At 40.2% G+C, this 26,374-nt stretch overlaps 1 protein-coding gene across 1 annotated transcript in view; it reads right to left on the bottom strand.

Moving 5' to 3' along the window:
- The window catches only part of MEI4 (meiotic double-stranded break formation protein 4), a 219,838-nt gene that overhangs the window by 122,780 nt on the left and 70,684 nt on the right, over window positions 1–26,374 (bottom strand). The window contains exon 3 of the mRNA XM_007167979.2: window positions 22,120–22,655. Coding sequence (XP_007168041.2) covers window positions 22,120–22,655 — 536 coding nt within the window. The remainder of the gene's footprint in view (window positions 1–22,119; window positions 22,656–26,374) is intronic.

Consider the following 26,374-nt stretch of genomic DNA (forward strand, 5'->3'; position numbering starts at 1 on the left):
GTGCTATGGGGGAGAACAGCACACAGTATTTGGAAAATCTAACTGCACTGATGTGAACAGATCAAAGGCATGAGGAAAATAACACAGAAAAGGGAAGGCCATGTCTGTCCAGCTCTATAAAAACAATCTCGAATTATCACACAACACAATATCAGTATATTTTTACCATGACTTACCTTAAGAGTACATTCTGCATATAAATATTAATATTCATATGTGATGATTATTTGAGCACATTTGGTGATTCTGCCATGATGGTCTTGACATATACTTTTAACAGAAGGAACATGAGCTACTCACTCATTAATTATTCAGTTCAATAAGACTATATTAGAATTAGAACTATTTAATTCAATTAGACTATAATATGCCAGGGACTGTGCTTAGCCCTCAACTTAGTTTCAAGCACAGAACTGAAAGGTCATGATATATAGAGAAGAGATGAACAGTAAGCCAAAATTACAAGTGAGCTAGAGAAGCAATGAGCAGATTTACACCTATACAGCCTGAAAAGAGCAACCGTGAGAGGGTCACAGAAAGCACCTTGCTTTGAGCTGAAGGGGTTGAGGTTGAGCTTAAGGAGTCTATGTTCCTTGCAACCCCCTGAGAATGCCTGTTACTTTCCAGGACACATCCCTATAAGGTGACTACTACCTAAAACTCTAACTCCCAGACGTCCCCAAATAACTTCAAGTAGCTATCATGCCATTCCAAAATGGTCATAGGTGTTTCTTCATTAAGACATAATACTTCTTGTTTGAAAGTGTTAAGAATTCTTCCTATGAACATGAACAACTATAGCCAGCTCAATGCCATGTTCTTCTGTTGTTTGTTTCTAAGAGTTTCTGAATAAAAGTGTAGAACTAAAGAATTAAAGTGTGGAAGTAAGGGGGGGCGGTGAAAATAGCATTTGACAGAGAGAACTGAGAGATAGAAGCCCAGGAAAGCGGCAAACTGTGACCAACAAAAAGACAGCTGTGGTAAATGTCATAACATCTTTCCTTACACACTAGTGACAGAAAGAGCAATCAACAGGTTCCAATCAAAAGTCCACCAAAAGTTAAATCCAAATATAACAACATATTTTAAAAGAATACATAATTTTAAATTATTATTTTGAATTATCTATAGTATGTTTCCCCAGCATTAACTCAAAAATTAAGGTGTTTTTGCACAAGTTATAAAGTGACCACCAGTACATTAAGATTTGAGAGCATCCTCAGGAAATGCATGGCAACAGCACAAAGTTATCAAGTTACATACGAACAACATGAGCTTATGATGGACACCTTTCAGCTTCCCCATCCGAAAGCTCTGAGTGTCATGCAGCAAGACAACCAACCCCTTCTCTTTGAAAGACGCTCTTCTCTTCACTTCCATGACAACACTCACTAACTTTTCTCCTGCTCAGTGCTCTAATTCTTTACCTCCTTTTCAGGGTCCTTCCTCGCTCCTAGGGTTCATCCTAGGCCCTGCTCAATTGTTGCTTATGATCTGCCTCCCACAGCTTTAAACAACCTCTATACGCTGATGAAGACTCAATAATCTCCAGGCCAGTTCTCTCCTTTGGGATCCAGGCTGATAAAGCCCACTGCCTTGCTAAGCACGTCATCTTACGGTCATCATACAACTCGGTATGTCCCAAAGGGCGCTTGGTCTGCCCATCCCCACTCCTACCCCCCAATCTCAGCCTGTCCTGTCCCTCCTCCTGGCTGTCCTCCTTGAATCTGTAAATGGTACCTCTGTTCACCTGGCTGTTAGTGACCAGAAACCAACTAATACTGCTGAATGCCTACTTCTCCCTCATCCCCCACATTGTCCATAGCCAAATCCAGTGGATTCTCCCTTTAACATACTTTTTTTTCAGTTTTTAATTTTTTTAAAGTGTTGCAAGCAGATACTGTCCAATAGTTGTACAGCATTTATCCCAAAGACAGTGGTACCCTACCCCTCTCCACCATCATTCTCATTTGAAACTATGCTAGTTGATTCTTTTGGTATTTACCTTCATGATTATAAATAACATACGTCCTTAAAAAACACTGATTTTCCACTATGGAAGGGACTATCTTTCTTTGCCCTGCACTCATCTCCATTCTCCTCCTCTCTCTCTCTCTCTCTCTCTCTCTCACACACACACACACACACACACACATTCACACACACATCCACTTTTCATCCATGATTTTGGATAGATATCCACTCTATGTTTATATTATTGTAACTACATAAATGCTATGCACAGCCAAACCATGTAGATTACTATACATTTTTCCTTTTCTACATATTTTCCCCTGTAATTAATAATTGTCTAGTTTTATTCATTGGTTAGTTTTTTATGCACGTAATAAAAATTCACCCCCAAACTCTTCTTCAATTGTCTTAATCTGCTCTGAAGATGTTCCTACATACTCCATATTCTGTCAGTCTTACTTTCTTAAAGGCTCGTGCCTGGAATCTCTGACCGACTCCACAAGGTTGCTCTCTAGGCCTTGTGCCACGCTGTCACCCTAAGATTTCCTTCAGCATAATCTTCCATCATGTGCTGTTCTTCAGTTTCCTGTATTTCCTGCCTTCTACTCCTGGTTCACTAGCTCATTTTGTGAGAGAATAGCATCAATAGTGTCCTGAGAGAAAATACATACATGGGAGGTATAACCTGAGACCTAATATGCCTGAAAATATCTCCATTTACTCTTATACTTGATTGATAGTTTGATCAGGTACCAAATTCTGAGTTGGAAAATCAATTTCCTGAAAAATATTCGGTACGATTTCATTGTCTTCAATTCTTCCACTATTTTTGCTTTTGAAAAATCTGAAATATGTGTATTCCTGGTATTTGGCTCATAAAACTGTAAATGTGTTTCCTCTTCTCTCTGGAAGCACCTTTTTTTTTGAGATAGTATTTAGAAATTTCACAGTGATGGCCTTAGTTTAAGTCTATTTTCATCCAAGTACAGGGTACTTGGTAGGCTGACAACTAAAAATACAGGTTTTTCACTGTTAGGAAATTTCTTAAATTGTATCTTCAATGATTTCCTCTTATTTTCTTATTCCCTCTTTCCGGAACTCTATAATTCAAATGTTCGATTCCAAAAATTGGCCCTCCAGTTTTCTTTCTATTGCTCCATTATTTTCTATTTTCTTTCTTCCTTCACTCTCTGGAAGATTTCCCTACCTAAACTTCCAAACCTTTAGTAATTTTAATTTTAAAAGTCTTACTTATTCCCTGAAAATTTTATTTTAAAGCACCATTTTCTTTTTCATCGTTACCAAACATGCTTTTACCTTTCTGAGACCACTAAATATATATATATATATGTGTATATATATATATATATATATATATATATATATATATATATATATATATAAAATACATATATTTGTGTGTGTATGTGTGTGTACACACAGATATATACATATATATTTTATTTTTAAATTTAACTTTTGCCTCTCTTCCTGCTCTCTGAATCCACCAAATTGTTTTCAGGAACTGACTTTCATATTAGACACTTTCCTCAGAAATCTGCTAATTCTGCTTCATAAGAGCCACGACTGAAAGCTGACCGGAAGCTCCCATTTGTGGGTGGGGCTAGCGCATTATAAGCTTTAGTACAGGATCTACTGCTGTTTCCTTTAGGGAAACTTTGATTTCAGTGCGTTCGTGCTTTTCCTCTTGGGATGTTCAATTTCCCCAGAAAAGATTTCTCATTTGCTGTCTGAGAGGTAAAGGTCTTGTTGCCGGTGTTCTGGAGCCAAATGGGAGAAGAAGGTTGGGGAAGTATCAGCAACCGTACACGTAGGTTTATTTAATCCCCGTTTAAAAAGAGCACCTTTACCCTCAACTCTAATTTCCAGAATAAGATGCCTTATCATTATTATTACTACTACTATTTCCAGAGACTAAATCCCCAGGCTTTTTCCGCTTGTGGGAGTGGGACATCCCTGCCATGTGTGGTAGGGGAGGGGATCCAGGGCTCTAATGCTTCCAAAGCACACCTCTGACCAAACCTCCTTATTTTACCTACCGTCACCTGGTCTCCATTTCCTCTTCCAAAGGTAACTAGCAGAGCTAATTTCTGAGTCTTTGGCAAGTCTACCGTGTAAACTAGTTTGGATAATAGCTTTCTCAAATGCTCCTTTACAATTCTGTTTTCTTGGATCCACTAAGGCATTTACCAATTGCCCGAGTCTTCTCCAGCTTCTAACAGTTTGTTGCTATTGTCTGGTTTCCCATTTCCCCCATATGCTTATGCCTTTAAAAAGTCCTTTACTATTGTTTTAATCAGGGTAGAAGCCAAGTTGGATGTCTGTCCTCACTCTACCAACTTTAAGGAGAAATCTTCCAGTACATACTTTTGCCCCCAGTATATATTTTAAATCTGTATAACTCTTTTCATTTCTACCTCCACCAACCTAGTGTAAGCCGTCATCCACTCTCACCTGGACTGCAGCAGGGCCTAAAGGTTTCTCTACCTCCTCCTCTTGTCCCCCTTCTAATCAATGACCTCGGTGGTATTCAGAGTGAGGTTTCGAAACCTAAAGCGATGACTTCCATTACACAGCAAATAAAATCCAAACTCCTTGCAGCAGCCTATCCAAAAGATGCTGCGGGCTGCAAGTTGCAGAAAACCCAACTCAAACCGCTTTAAAGGCTAACGAAATGCACTGACTCCCGTGAGTGGAAATCCAGAGACTGGGGAGGCTGCTCTGGCTGCTGACCGGCTCTGGCTGGATTTCCTGTGATTCTTCTGGACTTGACCCTCCTTTATGTAGCTACTCTGCCCTTCAGATGACAGCAGGATGATTGTGAGTCCCAGCTTTACATCTTCACAAGACAGTAGCCAGAGGAAGAGATGGAGAATTGCTTCTAGGACGCTCTCAGAGAATGAGAAGCAACTTCCCCAGAAGCCCAGAGAAACACATGCATGGGCTGTACATAGATAGGGACAGACATTTTAATAAAATCAAAGGGTAATAAGCGTGGAAACGAATAGTGGGTAGGTGCAGTAGGCTAGAACATGGCCCTCAAAGGATATCTACATCAAGTCCCTGTAACCTGCGAATGTCACTATCTTATTTAGAAAAAGGGTCCTTGCGGAGGTGATTAAGTAAAGGATCTTGAAATGAAGAGAGAATCCTGGATTGTTCAGGAAGTCCCTAAATACCATCACCAGTACCCTCATAAGTAAGAGGCACAGGGAGCTTGGACACACAGTGAAGAAGGCAGCGTGAAGATGAAAGAGAGCAGGATGCAGCCAGAACCCAGCAATGCCAGAAGCCACCAGGAGCTGTCAGAGGCAAGGAGCAGACTCTCCCCTAGCATCTCCAGACAAAAACACCTTTAGTTCAGATTTCTGGCCACCAGAACTGTGAGAGAATAAATTTCTGTTGTTAAGCCTTCGAGATTATGGCAATTTGTTTCAGCAGCCCCAGGCAATGAATACAGTAGGCAACCTACCAATCCATTACAGTCCGTACTTTCCCAAACTCATCACGCAGCTCTCCGCCCTTCCCTCTCTCAACTTGAGCACATGCCTCCTTGCAATCACTCACCCATCCTGTCTCAGGGGCACATGCTGCGACCACTGTCTCAACAGTCCTTACTCCAAACTCCCTCTCATTCTACTTAAAAGCTACTTCCTCCATGAGGCCTTGCATGTCCCACCAATTTAAATTGGATCTTTTCTTTCATTCTCTCCCATTGCACCCTGCTCATTTCTTTTCTGCATACCTGTTACGTTAGTTTACAGTTTATGGCTATCTCGATTATTAGCTCCCTAAGTCAAGGACTGTGTCTCATTAGTCAACCACAGTATATCCAGTATCTCTGACAGAATCCAGCCCATTTGAGGGGTCCCGTGTTTCACATTAGAGACCTCACACTCGAAAAATACCACGGGAAAAACAAATAAATGAGTTAATGGTTAATTATATGCTCAAAGCAAAATGTTCTGCTTCAAAGACATCATTGCCTATAAATAAAGGAGAAGCAATTTAATGTTCTCAGAATTCTTTGATTTTTCCAGGTCTCACATTTGATAGCTATGATTTAAGCTTTTCCAACCCTTGTGAGTACTGATAACTAAGTGGGGTGGGTACTTTAAGCAGATTCTGAACTCAGTGGGAAAATAAACTAAAAAAAAAAAATGATAGCTTCAAATTCCTATTTATAAATTTATAAAGAGCAAAATTTAAATGTATTTCACAAAACTTATTAAAACAGGAAGGAAGATATTTCAATTTTTATGCAGACACAAGCAAAACCACATAGTTTATATACTCAATTAGAAACTAGTGCTATACGACTCGATATACAATCATAAAGTCTCCAACAGTCTGTTATTTATAGCCAATAAAGAAAAAAAAGGAACAAGTGACCCTATATTATAATGCAGAGCAGTTTTTTTTTTCCTTTTTTGCTTTCTATAAACATAAACCTTTGTACAGAATAAAATGCAGCAACTTACCCAAGCAAACTATAAATATTCTTCTTATAAAATTGAGAGAAATATTGCTGAGGTCTTTGATTTCCAATGAATATTTTTTTATCCCATAAATTGAAGTCAGTTTACTTCTTTTGCATTTAGGACAAAAACGTATGGATAATTTTTAAAATTAGTGATGGAAATAAGATATAGTAGAAAAAGGGGAAGAACCTATAGAATGCGATAGGTTTGAGACACAGGTGTTCCATGACTGGTTAATGAAGTAACTTCACTGAGTCCTTTAACCCTCTTATCCTCAATCTTTTCCGCTATAAACTGAAGATGGTAATAACCACGACACAGAGTTGCTGACAGAAGAGATAATAAACTACATGTGAAACGGCTTCACAAGCTATGAGGTATAATACGAAGACAGACTGCTGTTAATTATCTTAGGAAGAGATAAACTATACCTTGAAAGTAAATTGAACCAAGTTCTGCTCTGTCTATTCCTGTTTCCTCTGAATGAGTGCTGCAAGTTAAACACTACTTAGAAAATCCAAGGAATGTCTGATTTATGCAGTGGCCAAATGAGTATTAAGATTTTTAGTTTACGACACAACTTGTTTCAGTAAATGCTTATTAAATTAAACTACAACCGCAGGAACATTAGCCCAGTTTTTTTTTTTAAACACAGCTCTGCAAAATGATGCAAAGGGGCACGGAGGCTTAACCTTAGACACAACTTCTGTGCCCCCAGGACTGTCCAAAAACAAAAGCAGACTGTGAGTAGCCTTAAAAATCCGGGAGGCAAACTTTAAGAAACTGATGAACACCTATGACAAAAACAGAGACAGAGGGTAAGTCAGCAAAGGAGCAAAAGCCTATGTCATTACTACAATGATGCCCTACCTCACAGCAAAAAAAGGTAAAACAAATGCTGCTACATAGACAGAACTATAATAAAAAGTTGATAGGTTTTATTGGTTGATATGTTTGTGGCATGACTGAGTTTTAGATAAAACTAGGAAACCCACATCGGTGAAAAAAGACATCTGATTTCATGAAGCGTATCTTCAGATTTACCTAAAAACTGCCTGAAGGCCACACCATTGGTGATCTAAGCAAAAAGGACAGTCTGAGGGGAATGAACAGCTAGCAAATCTGAGAGCAGAAACATAACCCAGACAGGAAGGGATGGGTGCAAAGAGTAAGTGAAACCATGACACTCTAATAGTTAATTTACAATGGATTTTCTTTTAAGATTTTTTTTTTTTTTATGTGGACCACTTTTTAAAAAAATATCTTTCTTGGAATATAATTGCTTTACAATGGTGTGTTACTTTCTGCTGTATAACAAAGTGAATCATATATACGTATACATTTATCCCCATATCTCCTCCCTCTTATGTCTCCCTCCCAACCTCCCTATCGTACCCCTCTAGGTGGATACAAAGCACCGAGCTGATCTCCCTGTGCTATGCGGCTGCTTCCCACTAGCTATCTATTTTACGTTTGGTAGTGTATATATGTCAATGCCACTCTCTCACTTCGTCCCAGCTTACCCTTCCCCCTCCCCGTGTCCTCAAGTCCATTCTCTAGGTCTGCGTCTTTATTCCTGTCCTGCCCCTAGGTTCTTCAGAACCCTTTTTGTTTTTTTGATTGCATACATATGTGTTAGCATATGGTATTTGTTTCTCTTTCTGACTTACTTCACTCTGTATGACAGTCTCTAGGTCAATCCACCTCACTACAAATAATTCAATTTCATTTCTTTTTAAGGCTGAGTAATATTCCATTGTGTATATGTGCGCCACATCTTCTTTATCCATTCATCTGTCGATGGACATTTAGGTTGCTTCCATGTCCTGGCCATTGTAAATGGAGCTGCAATGAACATTGTGGTACATGACTCTTTTTGAATTATGGTTTTCTCAGGGTATATGCCCAGTAGTGGGATTGCTGGGTCATATGGTAGTTCTATTTTTACTTTTATAACGACCTTCCATACTGTTCTCCATAGTGGCTGTATCAATTTACATTCCCACCAACAGTGCAAGAGGGTTCCCTTTTCTCCACACCCTCTCCAGCATTTACTGTTTGTAGATTTTTTGATGATGGCCATTCTGACTGGTGTGAGATGATACCTCATTGTAGTTTTCATTTGCATTTCTCTAATGATTAGTGATGATGAGCATCCTTTCATGTGTTTGTTGGCAATCTGTATACCTTCTTTGGAGAAATGTCTATTTATGTCTTTGCCAATTACTGGATTGGGTTGTTTTTTGATATTGAGCTGCATGAGCTGCTTGTATATTTTGGAGATTAATCCTTTGTCCGTTGATTCGTTTGCAAATATTTTCTCCCATTCTGAGGGTTGTCTTTTTGTCTTGTTTATGGTTTCCTTTGCTGTGCAAAAGCTTTTAAGCTTCATTAGGTCCCATTTGTTTATTTTTGTTTTTATTTCCATTTCTCTAGGAGGTGGGTCAAAAGGATCTTGCTGTGATTTATGTCACTGAGTGTTCTGCCTATGTTTTCCTCTAAGAGTTTTACAGTGTCTGGCCTTACATTTAAGTCTTTAATCCATTATGAGTTTATTTTTGTGTATAGTGTTAGGGAGTGTTCTAATTTCATTCTTTGACATGTAGCTGTCCAGTTTTCCCAGCACCACTTACTGAAGTGCTGTCTTTTTTCCAATGTAGATTCTTGCCTCCTTTATCAAAAATAAGGTGACCATATGTGTGATATGACAATTGCTACTTCAGCTTTCTTTTGATTTCCATTTGCATGGAATATCTTTTTCCATCCCCTCACTTTCAGTCTGTATGTGTCCCTAGGTCTGAAGTGGGTCTCTTGTAGACAGCATATATACGGGTCTTAATTTTGTATCCATTCAGCCAGTCTCTGTCTTTTGGTTGGAGCATTTAATCCATTCATATTTAAGATAATTATCGATATGTATGTTCCTATTACCATTTTCTTAATTGTTTTGGGTTTGTTATTGTAGCTCTTTTCCTTCTCTTGTGTTTCCCGCCTAGAGAAGTTCCTTTAGCATTTGTTGTAAAGCTGGTTTGGTGGTGATGAATTCTCTTAGCTTTTGCTTGTCTGGGAAGGTTTTAATTTCTCCGCTGAATCTGAATGAGATCCTTACTGCGTAGAGTATTCTTGGTTGTAGGTTTTTCTCCTTCATCACATTAAATATATCCTGCCACTCCTTTCTGGCTTGCAGAGTTTCTGCTGAAAGATCAGCTGTTAACCTTATGGGGATTCCCCTGTATGTTATTTGTTGCTTTTCCCTGGCTGCTTTTAATATTTTTTCTTTGTATTTAATTTTCGATAGTTTGAGTAATATGCGTCTTGGCGTGTTTCTCCTTGGATTTATCCTGTATGGGTCTCTCTGAGCTTCCTGGACTTGATTGACTATTCCCTTTCCCATATAAGGGAAGTTTTGAACTATAAGCTCTTCAAATATTTTCTCAGTCCCTTTCTTTTCCTCTTTTTCTTCTGGGACCCCTATAATTCGAATGTTGGTGCGTTTAATGTTGTCCCAGAGGTCTCTGAGACTGTCCTCAATTCTTTTCATTCTTTTTTCTTTATTCTCCTCTGTGGTAGTTATTTCCGCTCTTTTATCTTCCAGGTCACTTATCCGTTCTTCTGCTTCAGTTATTCTGCTATTGATCCCTTCTAGAGTATTTTTAATTTCATTTATTATGTTGTTCATCATTGTTTATTTGCTCTTCAGTTCTTCTATGTCCTAGTTAAACGTTTCTTGTATTTTCTCCATTCTAGTTCCAAGATTTTGGATCATCTTTACTATCATTACTCTGAATTCTTTTTCAGGTAGACTGCCTATTTCCTCTTCATTTGTTTGGTCTGGTGGGTTTTTACTTTGCTCCTTCATCTTCTGTGTATTTCTCTGTCTTCTCATTTTGCTTAACTTACTGCATTTGGGGGTCTCCTTTTCACCAGCTGCAGGTTTGTAGTTCCCATTGTTTTTGGTGTCTGCCCCCAGCGCGTAAGGTCAGTCAGTGGGTTATGTAGGCTTCTTGGTGGAGGGGACTGGTGCTTGTGTTCTGGTGGATGAGGCTGGATCTTGCCTTTCTGGTGGGCAGGGCTGCATCCGGTGGTGTGTTTTGGGATTTCTGTGAACTTATTATGATTCCTGGCAGCCTCTCAGCGAATGGGTGGGTTTGTTTTCCTGTCTTGCTAGTTGTTTGGTATGGGGTGTCCAGCACTGTAGCTTGTGGGTCGTTGAGCGGAGCTGGGTCTTAGCATTGAGATGGAGATCTCTGGGAGAGCTTTCGCCATTTGATATTATGTGGGGTCGGGAGGTCTCTGGTGGACCAATATCCTGGACTTGGCTCTCCCACCTCAGAGGCTCAGGCCTGACACCCAGCCGGAGCACCAAGACCTTGTCAGCCACACAGGTCAGAAGAAAAGGGAGGACAAAAAAAGAACGAAAGAAAAATAAATAAATAAATAAAATAAAGTTATTAAAATAGAAAATAAAAACAATATATTAAAAATAAACTTTAAAAAGTAATAAACAAAAAAGAATGAAAGAATAGAGCAACCAAACCAATAAATAAATCCACCAATGATAACAAGCACTAAAAACTATACTAAAAAAAGAAAAAAAAGGACAGAAAGAACCCTAGGACAAATGGTAAAAGCAAAGCTATATAGACAAAATCACACAAAGAATCATATACATACACACTCACAAAAAAGAGAAAAAGGAAAAAAATATATATATGTTAAAAAAAAGGAAGAGAGCAACCAAATCGATAAACAAATCTATCAATGATAATAAACTGTAATTACTAAACTAAGATAAACAAAACCAGAAACAAATTAGATGCAGAAAGCAAACCCCATGTCTACAGTTGCTCCCAAAGTCTACTGCCTCAATTTTGGGATGAATCATTGTCTATTCAGGTGTTCCACAGGTGCAGGGTAAATCACGTTGATTGTGGAGATTTAATCCGCTGCTCCTGAGGCTGCTGGGAGAGATTTCCCTTTCTCTTCTTTGTTCGCACAGCTCCCGGGGTTCAGCTTTGGATTTGGCCCCGCCTCTGCGTGTAGGGTGCCTGAGGGTGTCTGTTCTTCACTCAGACAGGACAGGGTTAAAGGAGCAGCTGATTTGGGGGCTCTGGCTCACTCAGGCCAGGGGAGGGAGGGGTACAGAATGCAGGGTGAGCCTGCGGTGGCAAAGGCTGGTGTGACGTTGCAACAGCCTGAGGCGCGTCGTGCGTTCTCCTGGGGAAGTTGTCCCTGGATCACGGGACCCTGGCAGTGGCGGGCTGCACAGGCTCCTGGGGAGGGGAGGTGTGGAGAGTGACCTGTGCTTGCACACAGGATTCCTGGTGGCGGCAGCAGCAGCCTTAGCACGTCATGCTGGTCTCTGGTGTCCGTGCTGATTGCCGTGGCTCAAGCCTCTCTCTGGAGCTTGCTTAAGTGGTGCTCTGAATCCCCTCTCCTCATGCACTCCGAAACAATGGTCTCTTGCCTCTTCGGCAGCTCCAGACTTTTTCCTGGACTCCCTCCCGGCTAGCTGTGGCGCACTAGCCCCTTCAGGCTGTGTTCACACAGCCAACCCCAGTCCTCTCCCTGGGGTCTGACCTCCGAAGCCCGAGACTCAGCTCCCAGCCCCCACCTGCCCCAGCGGGTGAGCAGACAGCTTCTCAGGCTGGTGAGTGCTGGTCGACACCAAGCCTCTGTGCAGGAATCTCTCCACTTTGCCCTCTGCACCCCCTATTGCCGCGCTCTCCTCCATGGCTCCGAAGCTTCCCCTACCCCCACCCCTCTTTTCCACCAGTGAAGGGGCTTCCTAGTGTGTGGAAACATTTCCTCCTTCACAGATCCCTCCCACTGGTGCAGGTGCAGCCCCTATTCTTTTGTCTCTGTTTTTTCTTTTTTCTTTTGCCTACCCAAGTACGTGGGGAGTTTCTTGCCTTTTGGGAAGTCTGAGGTCTTCTGCCAGTGTTCAGTAGATGTTCTGTAGGAGTTGTTCCACATGTAGATGTATTTCTGATGTATTTGTGGGGAGGAAGGTGATCTCCACATCTTACTCCTCCGCCACCTTGAAGTTCCCCGCTATGTGGACCATTTTTAAAGTCTTTATTGAATTTGTTACAACAGTGCTTCTGTTTTATGTTTCATATTTTTCACTGCAAGGCATGTGGGATCTTAGCTCCCCGACCGGGGATTGAACCTGCACCCCCTGCATTGGAAGGCAAAGTCTTAACCACTAGACCACCAGGGAAGTCCCTACAATGGATTTTCTATAATTAAAATAGGAAGAAAAATCCATGATACCTGCTAATAAGCTCATCGGTCAGCGGGAAGCCGTGGCCATTGGAAGGGGAGTTAGTGACACCACAAAATGAGGCCCTGCTGCCTAGTACATGGGGGTGCTTCAGGAATGTCATTACAGTGTCAGTAAGAGAGAGCTGCTGCTTGGGAAGGTTTTATACACAGAAAAATTTGATCAAAAGACAGAAGATGGTATTTAAGCATATGGGGTATATGAAGCATAACTTGTCATTTACTTTCATTCTCTTATTTTCAATTCAGAAAATACTTCATTTTGCTCCTGGAATGAGCTCAGCATTATATCAGGAATAGTAGAGAAAACAGGATATGGCCCTTCCTCGGGACAGCATACGATACCTGATACTATGCTAATAAGCACTTCATCTGCATCTACTCATTGAATATTCCCAACAGCCCTATGAAGTAATCACATTTACTGTCTCCATTTTATAGATGTGGAACTCGATATCAGTTATCTAAGGCCAGCGCTAGTAAATAAATTTTGGGCATGCTAACCTAAGCTGTTAATCTCTGTGATAAAAACATTTGACAGGTTTAATAAAACATTAAAAAAATGCAAGCCATACTAGATAAGCTGAAATAATACAGCATATGGCAAACTGAAAAGTGAATTATGTAGACAACAATCACTACAGAAGTTCAGAAGAGGAGCCCATTTCAGGATCAAATTGATAAGAAAGAATTTATGAGTGAAGTAAGATTTGAGCCATGTTTTGAGGTATTTATTTGGGTGGGGTGTGCAAGTCAGTCTCAATGGTTTCCCAGGTGTTGTTTACTTTGGGGATCACAGCATCGTTTCAGAATCACATGAAAAGGATGAGCGCCCTCCTAGGAAAAAAAGCACATGCTCCTACACACAAAATTGTGCACACGATTTTAAATTGTACACCTTATACCTCAGGGCTGCAGAAGAAACTCAAGTATTTAACAAAACAATACAAGAACCTTCACTACCTGGACCTTCTTATCACGTTAGGCACATGTCTTCCAAAGCTCCACTCCTTTCCAACCGAACCCCCCAGACTGCAGCAGTTCCAGGGCTCTCCAAGCTTCCCCCTGCCTCAGTGCCTCTCGTCAAGCAGCTGGCATACCTCCCCCAAGTTATCTTTCAGGGGGCCCTCCTAAATCTTGCCCATCTTTCCAGGTTAGTTCAAGGCACTGGAAAGCCTCAAATATGAAAAACAGTGATCAACTGAGATGGGGAAATCAAGACCAGAAGAAAGTAGAGGCAAAGCAGGGAACAAGGAAAATATAAAAGTTTTACACATTATTGTATATTAAACAAGAACTGGGGGCTATGAAAAGGAACAATCAAGAGAACAGGAACTCATAGAAATGAAAAATATTTCAGCAGAAATAAAAATTCAATAGAATGGCTAAAGGAAAAATTTAGGAAATCTCCCAGGAAAGAGAAAAAGAAAAAGAATAAACAGTACAAGAAAAAAAGATAAGAAATCTAGAGGATCAGACCAAGAACTGTTCTAGGAAAAGGATACAGAGAAGATAAAAGGCAGAAATATATGAGAAAAACTATTCAAAAATTTTTCAGAACTGAAAGATGAAATCCCAAATTCAAAGACCCACCAAGGACTTAAGAAAAAGACCCACACTGAGGCACACCATCCTGTAATTACGAAACAATGGAAACAGGAGAGATCCTAAGTGCTTCTGCGGGTGTGCGAGGTTGAGGGATAGATCACGTTGAAGGAATTACAATCAGAATTACACTGGAAATCTGATTAGAAACAGTGGAATCCAGAAGTTAGTAGAAAAATGTTTTAAATTATACGGAAAAAATGATTTCCAACCAGAAAAATCTATCCTAATCCACCAATAAAGTTTAAAGTTGGGATAAAATATTTTAAGCAAACAAATATTTTTAAAGGTTACATCCCAGGAATCCATTCTAAGTGAGCTCGTAAACAATGTGCATCACCTAAATGAAGATATAAACCAAGGAAAGGAATATATGAGATCTAGGGACTCAGAGACACAGCACAAAAAAGCAGCAAAGGGAATTCCCAGGGTGGTGATTAAAAGAAGTCCATGGAGTAAATCTGATCAGAGACACAGGAAGCTCAGCCCAGATGAGAACAGGAAGATGAAGGGCTCCAGAAGGTGTATCTTAACATAAATAAAAGATGGAACTGATAAATGACTTAATTTGTTTGGCCATACTGAGAGGATGTTTACAACCCTGTCAAAGTATCTGAAAGATGCATCAATTATAGGTATGCAGAAAACTAAGCAAGTGGAAAAAAAAATCCTAAGGAAAAAAAAAGCTGTAAAAAAAGGAAATGAAACCATTGTATATTAGATGTGTTGGTGTTAAAAATTACATATTTATAATAATATAAATATGCAGTAACATATTTATAATAATATAAATATACAGTAACATATTTATAATAATATAAATATGAAGTAACATATAATAATACAAATACGTCATGGCATGTTTATAATAATACAAATGCGTCATGGCATGTTTATAATAATACAAATACGTCTTGGCATGTTTATAATAATACAAATACGTCTTGGCATGTTTATAACAATACAAATGCGCCATGGCATGTTTATAATAATACAAATACGTCATGGCATGTTTATAATAATACAAATACATCACGACATATTTATAATAATATAAATATGTAATATTTATTTAACCAAAACTTATGACAAAACTATGACTGAGGCGTATGATTGGAAGAGAGCAGCCACATAAGACATAAATTTTTGTCTTCTATGATAAAAAGTGAACAGATAAAAAAGAAAATAACCTGAGATATAGCAGCATAAGCCTTTTGTTTAAAAGCACAGGTGTAAGTGGGGGCAGAACAGGAGTACACATCTGGCCACGGTGGTCTCGGGTGGGACAGAGGGCTAGCTCTTTGTCATTATAATATGGAATAGTACATATTTTAAAAATACATTCACAGGTTTCCACTTCTGGAAAGTGGACTTGTGTATCTCTCATCCTCTCACTAAGTACTAAAAACCCTAGGCATTATATTTAAAACACACCCAAGAAGACTGACAGGTGGACAGGCTATGAACCTTAGGACCAAAGGAAGGACTAGGTGGTGAGTTCTCCGGTTTTCTTTTCCTTTTTTTCTGTAATTACTTAGTTTTTTTTTGTTTGTTTTGTTTTTTTTTTAATTGAAGTATAGTTCATTTACAATGTTGTGTTAGTTTCAAGTGTACAGAAGTGATTCAGTTATACATATATATACATGTACATATACATATATATATATTCCTTCTCAGATTCTTTTCCCTTGTAGGTTATTACAAAATACTGAGTATAGCTCCCTGTGCTGTACAGTAGTTCCTTATCAGTTATTTTATATACAGTAATGTGTATATGTCAATCCCAAACTCCTAATTTATCCCTCCCCACCTTTCCCCTTTGGTAACCATAAGCTTGCTTTCCATGTTTGTGGGTCTGTTTCTGTTTTGTAAATAAGTTCATTTGCACCATTTTTTTTTAGATTCCACATATAAGTGATATCATATGATATTTGTCTTTCTCTGTCTGACTTACTTCACTTAGTATGACAATCTCTAGGTCTATCCATGTTGCTGCAAATGGCATTATTTCATTCTTTTTTATGGCTGAGTAATATTCCATTGTGTATATATACCACATCTTCTTTATCCATTCATCTGCCAATGGTCATTTAGGTTGTTTTCATGTCTTGGCTATTGTAAGCAGAGCTGCTATGAATACTGGGGTGCACGTATCTTTTCGAGTTATGGTTTTCTCCAGATATATGCCCAGGAGTGGGACTGAGAGGGTGTGGAGAAAAGCGGGAATGTAAATTGGTGCAGCCACTATGGAAAACAGAATGGAGGTTCCTCAAAAAACAAAAAATAGATCTGGTTTCCTTTTTGTCTCGTTTATCCCACATTTGGAACGAAAAAAGCCAACAACCCAGAAATGTCAATGGGTACAGACAAAAACAACAACAACAACAATAAAAGTCTGCTCTCCTAGCCAAAGGACAGAAAAGGGGCAGCCTAGCAAGATGGAGAGCTTTTACAGATAACCTCCCTGAAGCTGCCAAACACCACAGGAAAAGACTGCGGCCCAGCCCCCTATGGGAGCAAAGGCCACGTGAGGAGCCTAGACCCCACCTGCACCAGCTACACTGAGACCCCCAAACCCACCCCACCAAGCACCGCATGGAGCCCTGAGGACACGGAGCGAGGACAGCCTGGCACTGGCCCGGAGACTGGATTCTGACGGAGGATAAATCGGAGTCAGGAGCCCCTGCACGGTGAGACGTGCGCTGCGGTGAATTCATGGGAAGCGTATTTAATCAGCCAAAGGAAAGGGAGACGGAGGCAGGGGACGAGGGAAGCTTCTCCAGGGAGCTGATCCTCAAGCCCCGTCTGGAAAGCCGGGTGGAACTGGCTGGACAGCAGAAGGGCCTGGCAGGTCCTGCAGCAGAGGGCGGGGACAGAACAGCAAGCCCTCGGACAACCACAGACACGTCCGCCTGACCGGGTGAAGAAGGTTTAGGATGGAATGGAGACAGGTAAGACAAAAGAGGCTGGATGAGGCCGTAGGAAAGAGCCCCACGGGCCGCGATGATCCCCCCACGGGGGGATCAGACGAGGGTCAGACGAGTCAGGACTCTGGCAGGAAGGGATGAGCATCAGGGAGCCGGCAGCAGGTGGGAAGAGGACTCTGTAGGTGACACCTGCAGACATCTGGGTCAGTCTTCCGGATCTGAGGACCGTGAGGAGAGAGAAGGCAGCGAGCAAGCACAGCCACGTGCCATGCGCGTTCGAGGGGCTGGTGCGCACAGCACCGCTCACTAGTTTTCTCAGCCTCAGCTTTCCTATCTCTCAAATGGAAACAAGAATGGCAACCACACGTATCTCACAGAGTTACCGTATAAAAATGGGAAGCACAGCTTATTACATCCTGTTGCTGCTGTATCAAACCACCACAAACTTAGTGGCTTAAAAGAACATACATTTATTCCGTTACAGTTCTGGGGGTCAGAAGTCTGAAGGGGTCTCACTGGGCCAAAGGGAAGGGGCTGGCAGGCCTGCGATCCTCGCGGAGCCCATTTCCCTGCCTTCTCCAGCCTGCATTTCTTGGCTCTCGGCCCCTTCCTCCACCTCTACAGCAAGAAGCATAGCATCTTCAAAATTCTCTCTGATTTGGACACTGACTCTCCTGCCACCCTCTTCCACTTACAATCACCCTTGTGGGTACTGGGCCCAGGTGGGTAATCCAGGAAAACCACATCCCAAGGTCAGCTGATAAGCAACCTGAAATGCCATCCACCTGCTGTCACGTCAGGTGACATATTCACAAGCTCCAGGGATTAGGATGTGGACATCTCTGGAGGACCATTATTCTGCTTACCATACATACAAAAGATTCTAATTTAATGTCTGTTTGATAATCAGTATTTTTTTTCAATTTCACAACTAGTATGTCCAAGAGTTGTTTTATGGTTTAAAAAAATAAGAAATCTGAAGAATATCTGTTCTAAGTAACTCATTATTATGTCTCTAAGATTTAGCAATGTATGCTAAATATCTAAAAAGCTCAATGATAACTATAGGTTTTGATATTTAACTTAATATAATCATTCCCATCTCTTTAAAACAAATGAAAATTTAAGACAAAGATACCACTGCAAAATCTAAATAGAACTATAAGCATTCTAGTGTTAAACTTCCATGATAGTAGAAATAGGTGGCCATACAATGCTAGGATTAGCTCATGCTGTTTCTAATCATAGAAATAAACACATTTGGAAGTCTGGAAGTATAGGAAAGGTCAGTTTGTCAGTCAAACAAAGGGCATTTAATAACTCAAAGGGAAACCTTCCTGACCGCAAGCAAGTACCCAGAGGAATGAGGAAGATGCCATACTGGAGCCTGTAAGTAGAAGACAGTTCAACCCAAGTTAAGTCACCATTGCATCCCAAGACCCCTAGAACAGGCCCAGTGCAGACCCCTGGAACCCATCTGGTTTCAAGACATATATCTTCCATGCCTGTCAAATGTCACACTATAGATTATACCTTCAAGTCCTACCTAATGGTTATCCTAAAAATATAATACAGACATGGAACTAAGATAACAATTCCTAAAAAATTTGTTATTAAATAAACATGATATAAATTCCTTAAAAAAAAGCACAAAAATAAATAGGATTTATCCAAATCTAAAAAAAATCACAAATCATATATTTTCCCCTAAACTTATTAATAATTTCAACCAAGCTAGTATCAGAGAATTACTCAAAATAATTTCTAAGATATCTCATTTCAATCTCCTATTTCTTAAACATATGTGTGTATATATATATATATATGTATATACAGCTCTAATATAACTGATATTCACCACGATGACCTCAAGATTTTGAAAGATACCAAGTTCTTATTGGTATCACTAAAGAAAGACTAAGTTATGGTCAGAATAATTTTACTACTGAATGTGTTGAGAACATGTTGTTGAATATTTATATTTTATTTAAAACCTGACTGTACATGAATTATAGATACATGAAATCCCTCAGTCAGAATATTAAAGTATTCATACCACCCCTTTTCCTATCACATTGCACAAACATAGGTTCAATTTAATGACATCAATAGCAGGGCTCACATTTTTAACCAGTATAATTTAATTAAACACTTCTGATCTATAGAAACAAGATTTTTCAAAAGAAGTACTTTTTTCCCCTAAACTAGGATATTTTGTTTTAATAAATCAAGAATAGTATCAATAAAAAATATAATAGTAGGAGCTATCCTATATTTCATGTCAGAATATATTCTTTCTTGAGATTTTGTTTATTATTCAAGGAAAGCTAAAAAAACACAGAAAAGCATTTATAAAGAGCAATTGTTAGTCAATTTTTCTACTAAAGAAGTTTTGTGAACATATCTGGAACAAGATGACAATGGTAATAATAATAATGATGGTAGTAATAACGACAAAAGTTTGAATGATTTAGTCTAAGATGCTTTTGCTGGGGAGAAGAAAAATCCCCAGAGATAAAGTCATTAAAACTTATTTATGAACCATCATCCTAACTGTGAATGCAGTGAGCAATTTTATGATGCTGCTTTCTCTAAATGGCAACAATGACCTCTCCAAGAAAAGTAGAGGTAACTGCAAGCAGAGGACAGCTTAACCTTCCCAGACAGACACAGGACTAAGATAACAATTAGATATTGGCTAAAAAACAAAGCCGCTCATTCACTCATTCTTCCACTGCTGACCAACTATTCAACAATGGCTTGTACCATGATAAATGGTATGAAAATACACTTCGGACCCACGTGTACCATCACAAGTTTCTTCTATACATACAGTTCCCAACTCTACTCTTGTGTAGGCCAATCCTTCAGTGAGAGAAAGACTAGACTGAAAAAATATTTGCATCATCTGGTAACTGATAAGGAATATGAATGCTAGTATCTGGAAGGCTCCAAGTCACACAAAACCTGTTTAAAGTAGTTTTAAAAGAAGAAAGCAAACATATGCAAAAAAAACAGATTTAGGAATATTAAGTATTTGAGGTATTTATTGATGGCTGAGAAGCTGATTATATATCTCAGATAGATACCATGGAAAATCTGATATTTAATTCCTGATTGACCATATTAGGTAGAAAAAAATTTCAGTTTCCTAGAGAGAAAATTCAGTATCTTTCAAAATGCCAAAAGCTTAATTGTAAAGTTTTCTATAATACTGATCAAATCATACCTTAATAGAGAAGGGAAGAACCGATGGATATGCAACAAATTAGCTTATTACTTCAATTTTGTCAGAGTTTTGAAAATTCAGGTAAAGCCGATATTGTACAAAAACTCTGAGCATTAGATAATGACACTGGGAACAAACACGAGACAGAGAGGTATCAGAAAAAACAAGGTCCAACAACCTTGTGAACCTTTACCCAATGAAATGTAGTAAATAAGTTAAATGGACGTTTTAGTCTCCTCTGATATTTTTAGTAGTCAATTAAAAAAGATTAAAATATGAAGGCATTTACAACCATCCCAAAGGATCAGATAGTGAAGAAGATAGAAAGTAATACCAAAAAGAAACTCTCCATTATGTCTCAAGAGCCAAACAACAAAACAACTTCAGGTTACTTCAATGTCACCTGTAAGAAAAGAATCCCCGAGTCAACTTTTCTAAGCCATGTTAAGTAAAAAAGAAAAACAAAAACCAAAACAATGCCATATAGTATCTGTTCCTCAGCCAATGTATTCAATTAACCCACATCTGCAGTGGGTCCATGAGGTATTATGCCACTTACAAGGGAAATTCTAACAGAAGAGAAAAACAGTCTTTGACCTCCAAGCATTTGCTAGTCAATGCCAGAAAAAGAACAAACTCAATACAGTACAGGTAATCCATCCTGAGGAATTTAATGGTCATAGACGTTACAGATTGGAAAACAATAAGTATAAGTGGTGTTTTGAAAAGCATTGAGACTTTTTGAGCAGTAGGAAGTAAATGTAGGCAGGGGAAAACAAAAGAGAAGTATCCAGGGCTTCCTTGGTGGCGCAGTGGTTGAGAATCCGCCTGCCAATGCAGGGGACACGGGTTCAATCCCTGGTGCGGGAAGATCCCACATGCTGCGGAGCAACTAAGCCCGTGTGCCACAACTACTGAGCTTTGCGCTCTAGAGCCCGTGAGCCACAACTACTGAGCCTGCGCTCTAGAGCCCATGAGCCACAACTACTGAGCTTGCACTCTAGAGCCCGTGAGCCACAACTACTGAGCCTGCGCTCTAGAGCCCATGAGCCACAACTACTGAGCTTGAGCTCTAGAGCCCGTGAGCCACAACTACTGAGCCCACGTGCCACCACTACTGAAGCCCACGTGCCTAGAGCCCGTGCTCCACAATGAGAGAAGCCATGGCAATGAGAAGCCCGCGCACTGCAACGAAGAGTAGCCCCCGCTCGCCGCAACTAGAGAAAGACCGCGCGCAGCAACAAAGACCCAACACGGCCAAAAATAAATAAATAAATAATAATTTTTTTTTTTTTTAAAAGAGAAGTATCCAAAGATACCAATATGAAAAACAGGGAAGGTAACTCCAAGTGGAGAAGCATAAGCTTGGAAGCACAGGCATCTATGGAGAGAACAAAGCTGTGGAATCAAAGGCCACAGCTGGATCGTGAGGACCCAAGCAGATGTTGCTGGGTCAGAACTCCAGATGGCTGCAAAACAAGGTCCAACTGGAGACTGAGCCACGAGGCCAAGGGACCACAACAGGCACTACCCAGTGGGCGTGCTCACCCAAACTACTGACATGGTATTTCACACATAGAAAAGATGTATTACTTACCCGATTGATATGGCTGTTCCTTAAAATAACCTGTACCAGGGTCTTCTCAAATTCTTCCAACTTCTTGGAACACTTTTTAAGAATATGGTTAGATAAGTTACAATCACTGATCAGTCTAGCTAAAGTATCCACAGCTTTGATCCAAAAGCTTGAACAAGGAAGTTTGGGTTCTCGGTAAAAAGTGATCAAGCCATCCAGCAACTGAAAAACAGAATCGGATACCGTGGAAGAGGCGTTTTCAAAGTGGCTTAAGTCAGTTTTCAGACTCTCTGACTCGGTCAAGGTCTTCAGCCCAAGCAGATGTTGCAAGAACTGCATGTGAGAAGACAGAGGCTTTTCCAGAGGAGCACAAGGTCTGTTCACAATGGGCAGTGGTGGGAAGGGGGTGGAGATGCAGCTCTCCCCAGAATGCTCGGTCATCTCTGAAGGTTCAGTTCTCTGATCGTTTGATAAACCACACCCAGAATCTTCCAGCAGAGTCGAAGTGTTCTCAGAACTTCTAAGTTCCTGAGCCTGCAACTGGGAAGATGGACCTCCTGAAAGAGAAAGGAACAGAAGTGTTATCTTTCTGTATCTAATATTTCTTTTTTCTTTTTTTTTTTTGCTGCACCGCACAGCATGTGGGATCTTAGTTCCCCGACCAGGGATCGAACCTGCATCCCCTGCTTTGGAAGCACAGTCTTAACCATTGGGCCACCAGGGAAGTCCCTAACATTTCTTCATATAAAAACTAGACATTGATTTTTCTAACTTAAAATACTAAATGAAGCATGAAATATGCATTAAACATTTGAAAAGCAGTAGTATAAAAATTGATAGAGGAGAAACTGTGAATGAAATTGCTTAGACTGACTGCAGACAAGGTCTTTATCTGGTAGAAAGCACAGATGATTCACCCATGTTTTGTCAAGTCACTATCTCCCAGTCAAGGCCATGCTTGAAAGATACAGAGGAGAGACCACGAAACCTGAAGGAGGTCACTGTCTGGTATAGATTCCAACAGATACCTGCAAAACAACAGGTGTATGTAAGATAGAGATATGCTCAGGGCACTATGAAAATAGGAGGAACACTGAACAGCCCACCCCAGTTAGATCAATGCCTCCTGGAAGAAGTGATGATAGAACTAATTTATAACACATAAGCAAGAATTCCAAGTTTAAAAGTTGGGGGAATGGAGGAAGAGAAGAGAATTCCATCTACCAAAGGGTACGCACAAAAGCACAACTTAAGAAGGAAAAGAAAAGTACTGTATATATAAGGACCCACCAGTAGTTTCATGTTCCTTTTACAGAAAATATAAGGCAAGATATTAAGTTGGAGAAATACGTAGAGGCCGGTCACAAAAGATCTTAAAAGAGATATTAAGGACCTCAGAATTTATATGTAGAGCATAGAGTTGAGTGTAATTTGGAAAAATTATCTATATACCCACACACATACCTAACATACAAAAATAAATATATAAACAATGTATATATGTATGTGTACTTATTTATAATTATTCAAGTGTATCTATCTATATCTATGTGTGTGTGTGTGTGTGTGTGTGTGTGTGTGTATGTCACAGATCCTTGAAACTATATATATAACCACCAGAATTTTCTGACATCAGCTGAGACATACTGCAGTTCAGGCTTAACTTAGTAACTTTAGATCATTCTGTGACAGATGCCATCGTAAACACAAAAAGGCTGTTGTTTGTAAAATGATTATCAGTAAAACGTACACACAACATTCTCACTGAATGTTCTACAGCACATGCATATATCTATGCAACCACGTTTGAGAAATACTGATGTCAGCAGTGGAAGCAGGAATAGGACAATAAACAGTATAACGTAGGAAAGTGAAGTGGTCATATTTTCATTTCACAGGTCACTCTATGGGCTTTGTGAAGGGCACACTGGAGAAGGACCCAATGAGACACTGAAAGATGAGTTCAGAGTCACCCCTATCAGTCCTGATATCAAGTGATGAGAGAAATGAAACAAGCAGTTACAGTGGAAGACTGGAAAGGAAACATAAAGGGAAGCCAGTTGACTGACTGACAGGCATTAGAGTAGAGTGGGAATAAATGCATCCCGTGATTCTGAATTAGGTGACCGGGTGGACGATGGTGCTACCCACTGATCAGTAAAAATACAAACAGAAAAATGGCTTAGGAGAAACAAAGAGAAGCTAGTCTTGGTCATGTAAACTTGGAAGCAACCAGAGGAAATCTAGGTGAAGATATTCACCTGGAAATTGGCCACATGAGCCAAAGGATGGGGAAAAGGTCTAGACTGAAACTACATTTTAGGAGTCACCAGTGTGCAGGTGGGATCTGGAAGGATGAAAGTGGTAATGACCACTCGGGGAGAGAATGAGCAGTGACCAGAGCAGAGGCTCCAAGAGGGACCCTGAGAAGCATCAACCTGAGGGCTGAGTAGAGAAAAGACAATCATCAGGGAGACAGAGAAGGAACAATTAAAGAGGTACAAGAAGAATAAAAACAACAGTGTCATGAAAGGCTAGGGAATAGTTTCAAGGAGAATTACACGCAGGAGGGAAGTCCAATAAAATAAAGAGCTAAAAAAACATGTCGGAACTACCAGCTAGAAAATCACCAGCGATCGTGTCCAAAGCAGCTTTGGTCAGTCGGGGTGGTGGGCAGAAGCCACAGTGAGCGGACCGAAGAGTGATGGGGAAAGTCACAAAGACAGCGAAGAGTGGCGAAGGCTTCTGAGGACCTGGATCGGGACAGCTTAACACAGAGAGTAACTGCAGGCAAACATGGCCGGACACACTGGGAGAAACACGAGCAATTATAGATTATGAAGAAAAAAGCTGGAGAAGCAAAAGCTGGAGGCAGGAGAGAAAACAGGTGGGGCATGACTCGGGAGCAGGCGGAAGGAGACGGAGTCGAGGACCAGTGGATGGGTTGCACTTACTGATGAGTTTTTCCACCCCCCCCAGGCTGAAGGAAATAGGATGAGGATGTACAGGGATGTAAAAATACCCCTGGCACATAGGAAGTTAAAGGAGATCTCACCCAACAGTCTTCTTCAAATTTTTTTTAAGTTGGAGATGGGGGACACTAGTTGAACAGGACATAAGAACAATGGCAAAAGCAGCATCCTCTCCCTGCCCCGCCATAAATTGGAAATCTATCTAATTTACTGCTCTTTTTTCCTTCAGTAAAATGAGAAGCTGATGAGGCAGAATCAGAGGATTAAGCTTTAATTTAGCGTGCATTCATTTAAGAAGTGTCTACTATGACCACTACAAATGTGCAAATATGTGCTTGGGAATTATCACTACAGTATCTGTACTCCAAGTTAGGCAGGTGATGCAGCAAATTCCCAAATGTGATGGTACCCAGAGCAGTGGACCGTCAGCAACATGTTTAATGACATGTGGCTATTTCTATATTAAAACAGGCAGACAACATGTTCATTGTAAGCCAACAGACACTTTCTTTTTCTGAGGAGCAAGGAAAAACACTTGAAATAACTTCTCGAGACATCCATCTCACTCTTCACACAAGTAAAACAGGGGGTACTATGGTAATTATTCAGGTAGATTACATATTTCTTTCACAAAATTCAAAAAGGTTCTCCACTAAGAAAGTGAACATAAGTTTAAATATTTTATTAACCTACTCAAATTTCCAGCAAAGTAAGCTGAACTTCACAGGTGATGATTTCAGGGAAGACTCATAAAATGAATTCTCCCAACAACTAAGTTGGGAAGCAAAAGCTGCTTTCTTGTTTCTGCTTCTCACTCACTCCTCACTGGTTTGCCTTTGGGCAAGTAATAATCATGCCATCTCATCTCCAGGTGCTCACAGGTGCAAATTTGAAGGGAGTAGTTCTAACCACGCATGGGCTCTGGTGATAGGAATACACAAAACCAAGTACTATTCTTCCTCTCTGGTTTGTTTCTGTGTCCTCAGAAACGAGGGATAAGGCCATATGCTGAGGATGACAATGTGGAGACCACATGCAGAGCAGCCTCTCAGCGCCCTAAAGGAGCTCAGGGCTCCACAGGAGAGGACCACAAGGAGGTGTTACACATCGAGGCTCACAGTATCAAAGTCATGCTACCAAATCGAAGAAAAGAATCTATATTCACATTTCACTTTACAAAGTAGCTCCAGGGAATAATTCAGTTGTTCAGAGGAGCCCTGGGAAGTATGCCGTTATCCCTAATTTACCAAAAAGGACATAAACACAGGCTCAACTTGATGAAGAGGCCTGAGAAAAGCCACACA

This window comes from Balaenoptera acutorostrata, chromosome 14 (assembly GCF_949987535.1).
Source record: "Balaenoptera acutorostrata chromosome 14, mBalAcu1.1, whole genome shotgun sequence".
NCBI classification, from domain to species: Eukaryota; Metazoa; Chordata; class Mammalia; order Artiodactyla; family Balaenopteridae; genus Balaenoptera; species Balaenoptera acutorostrata.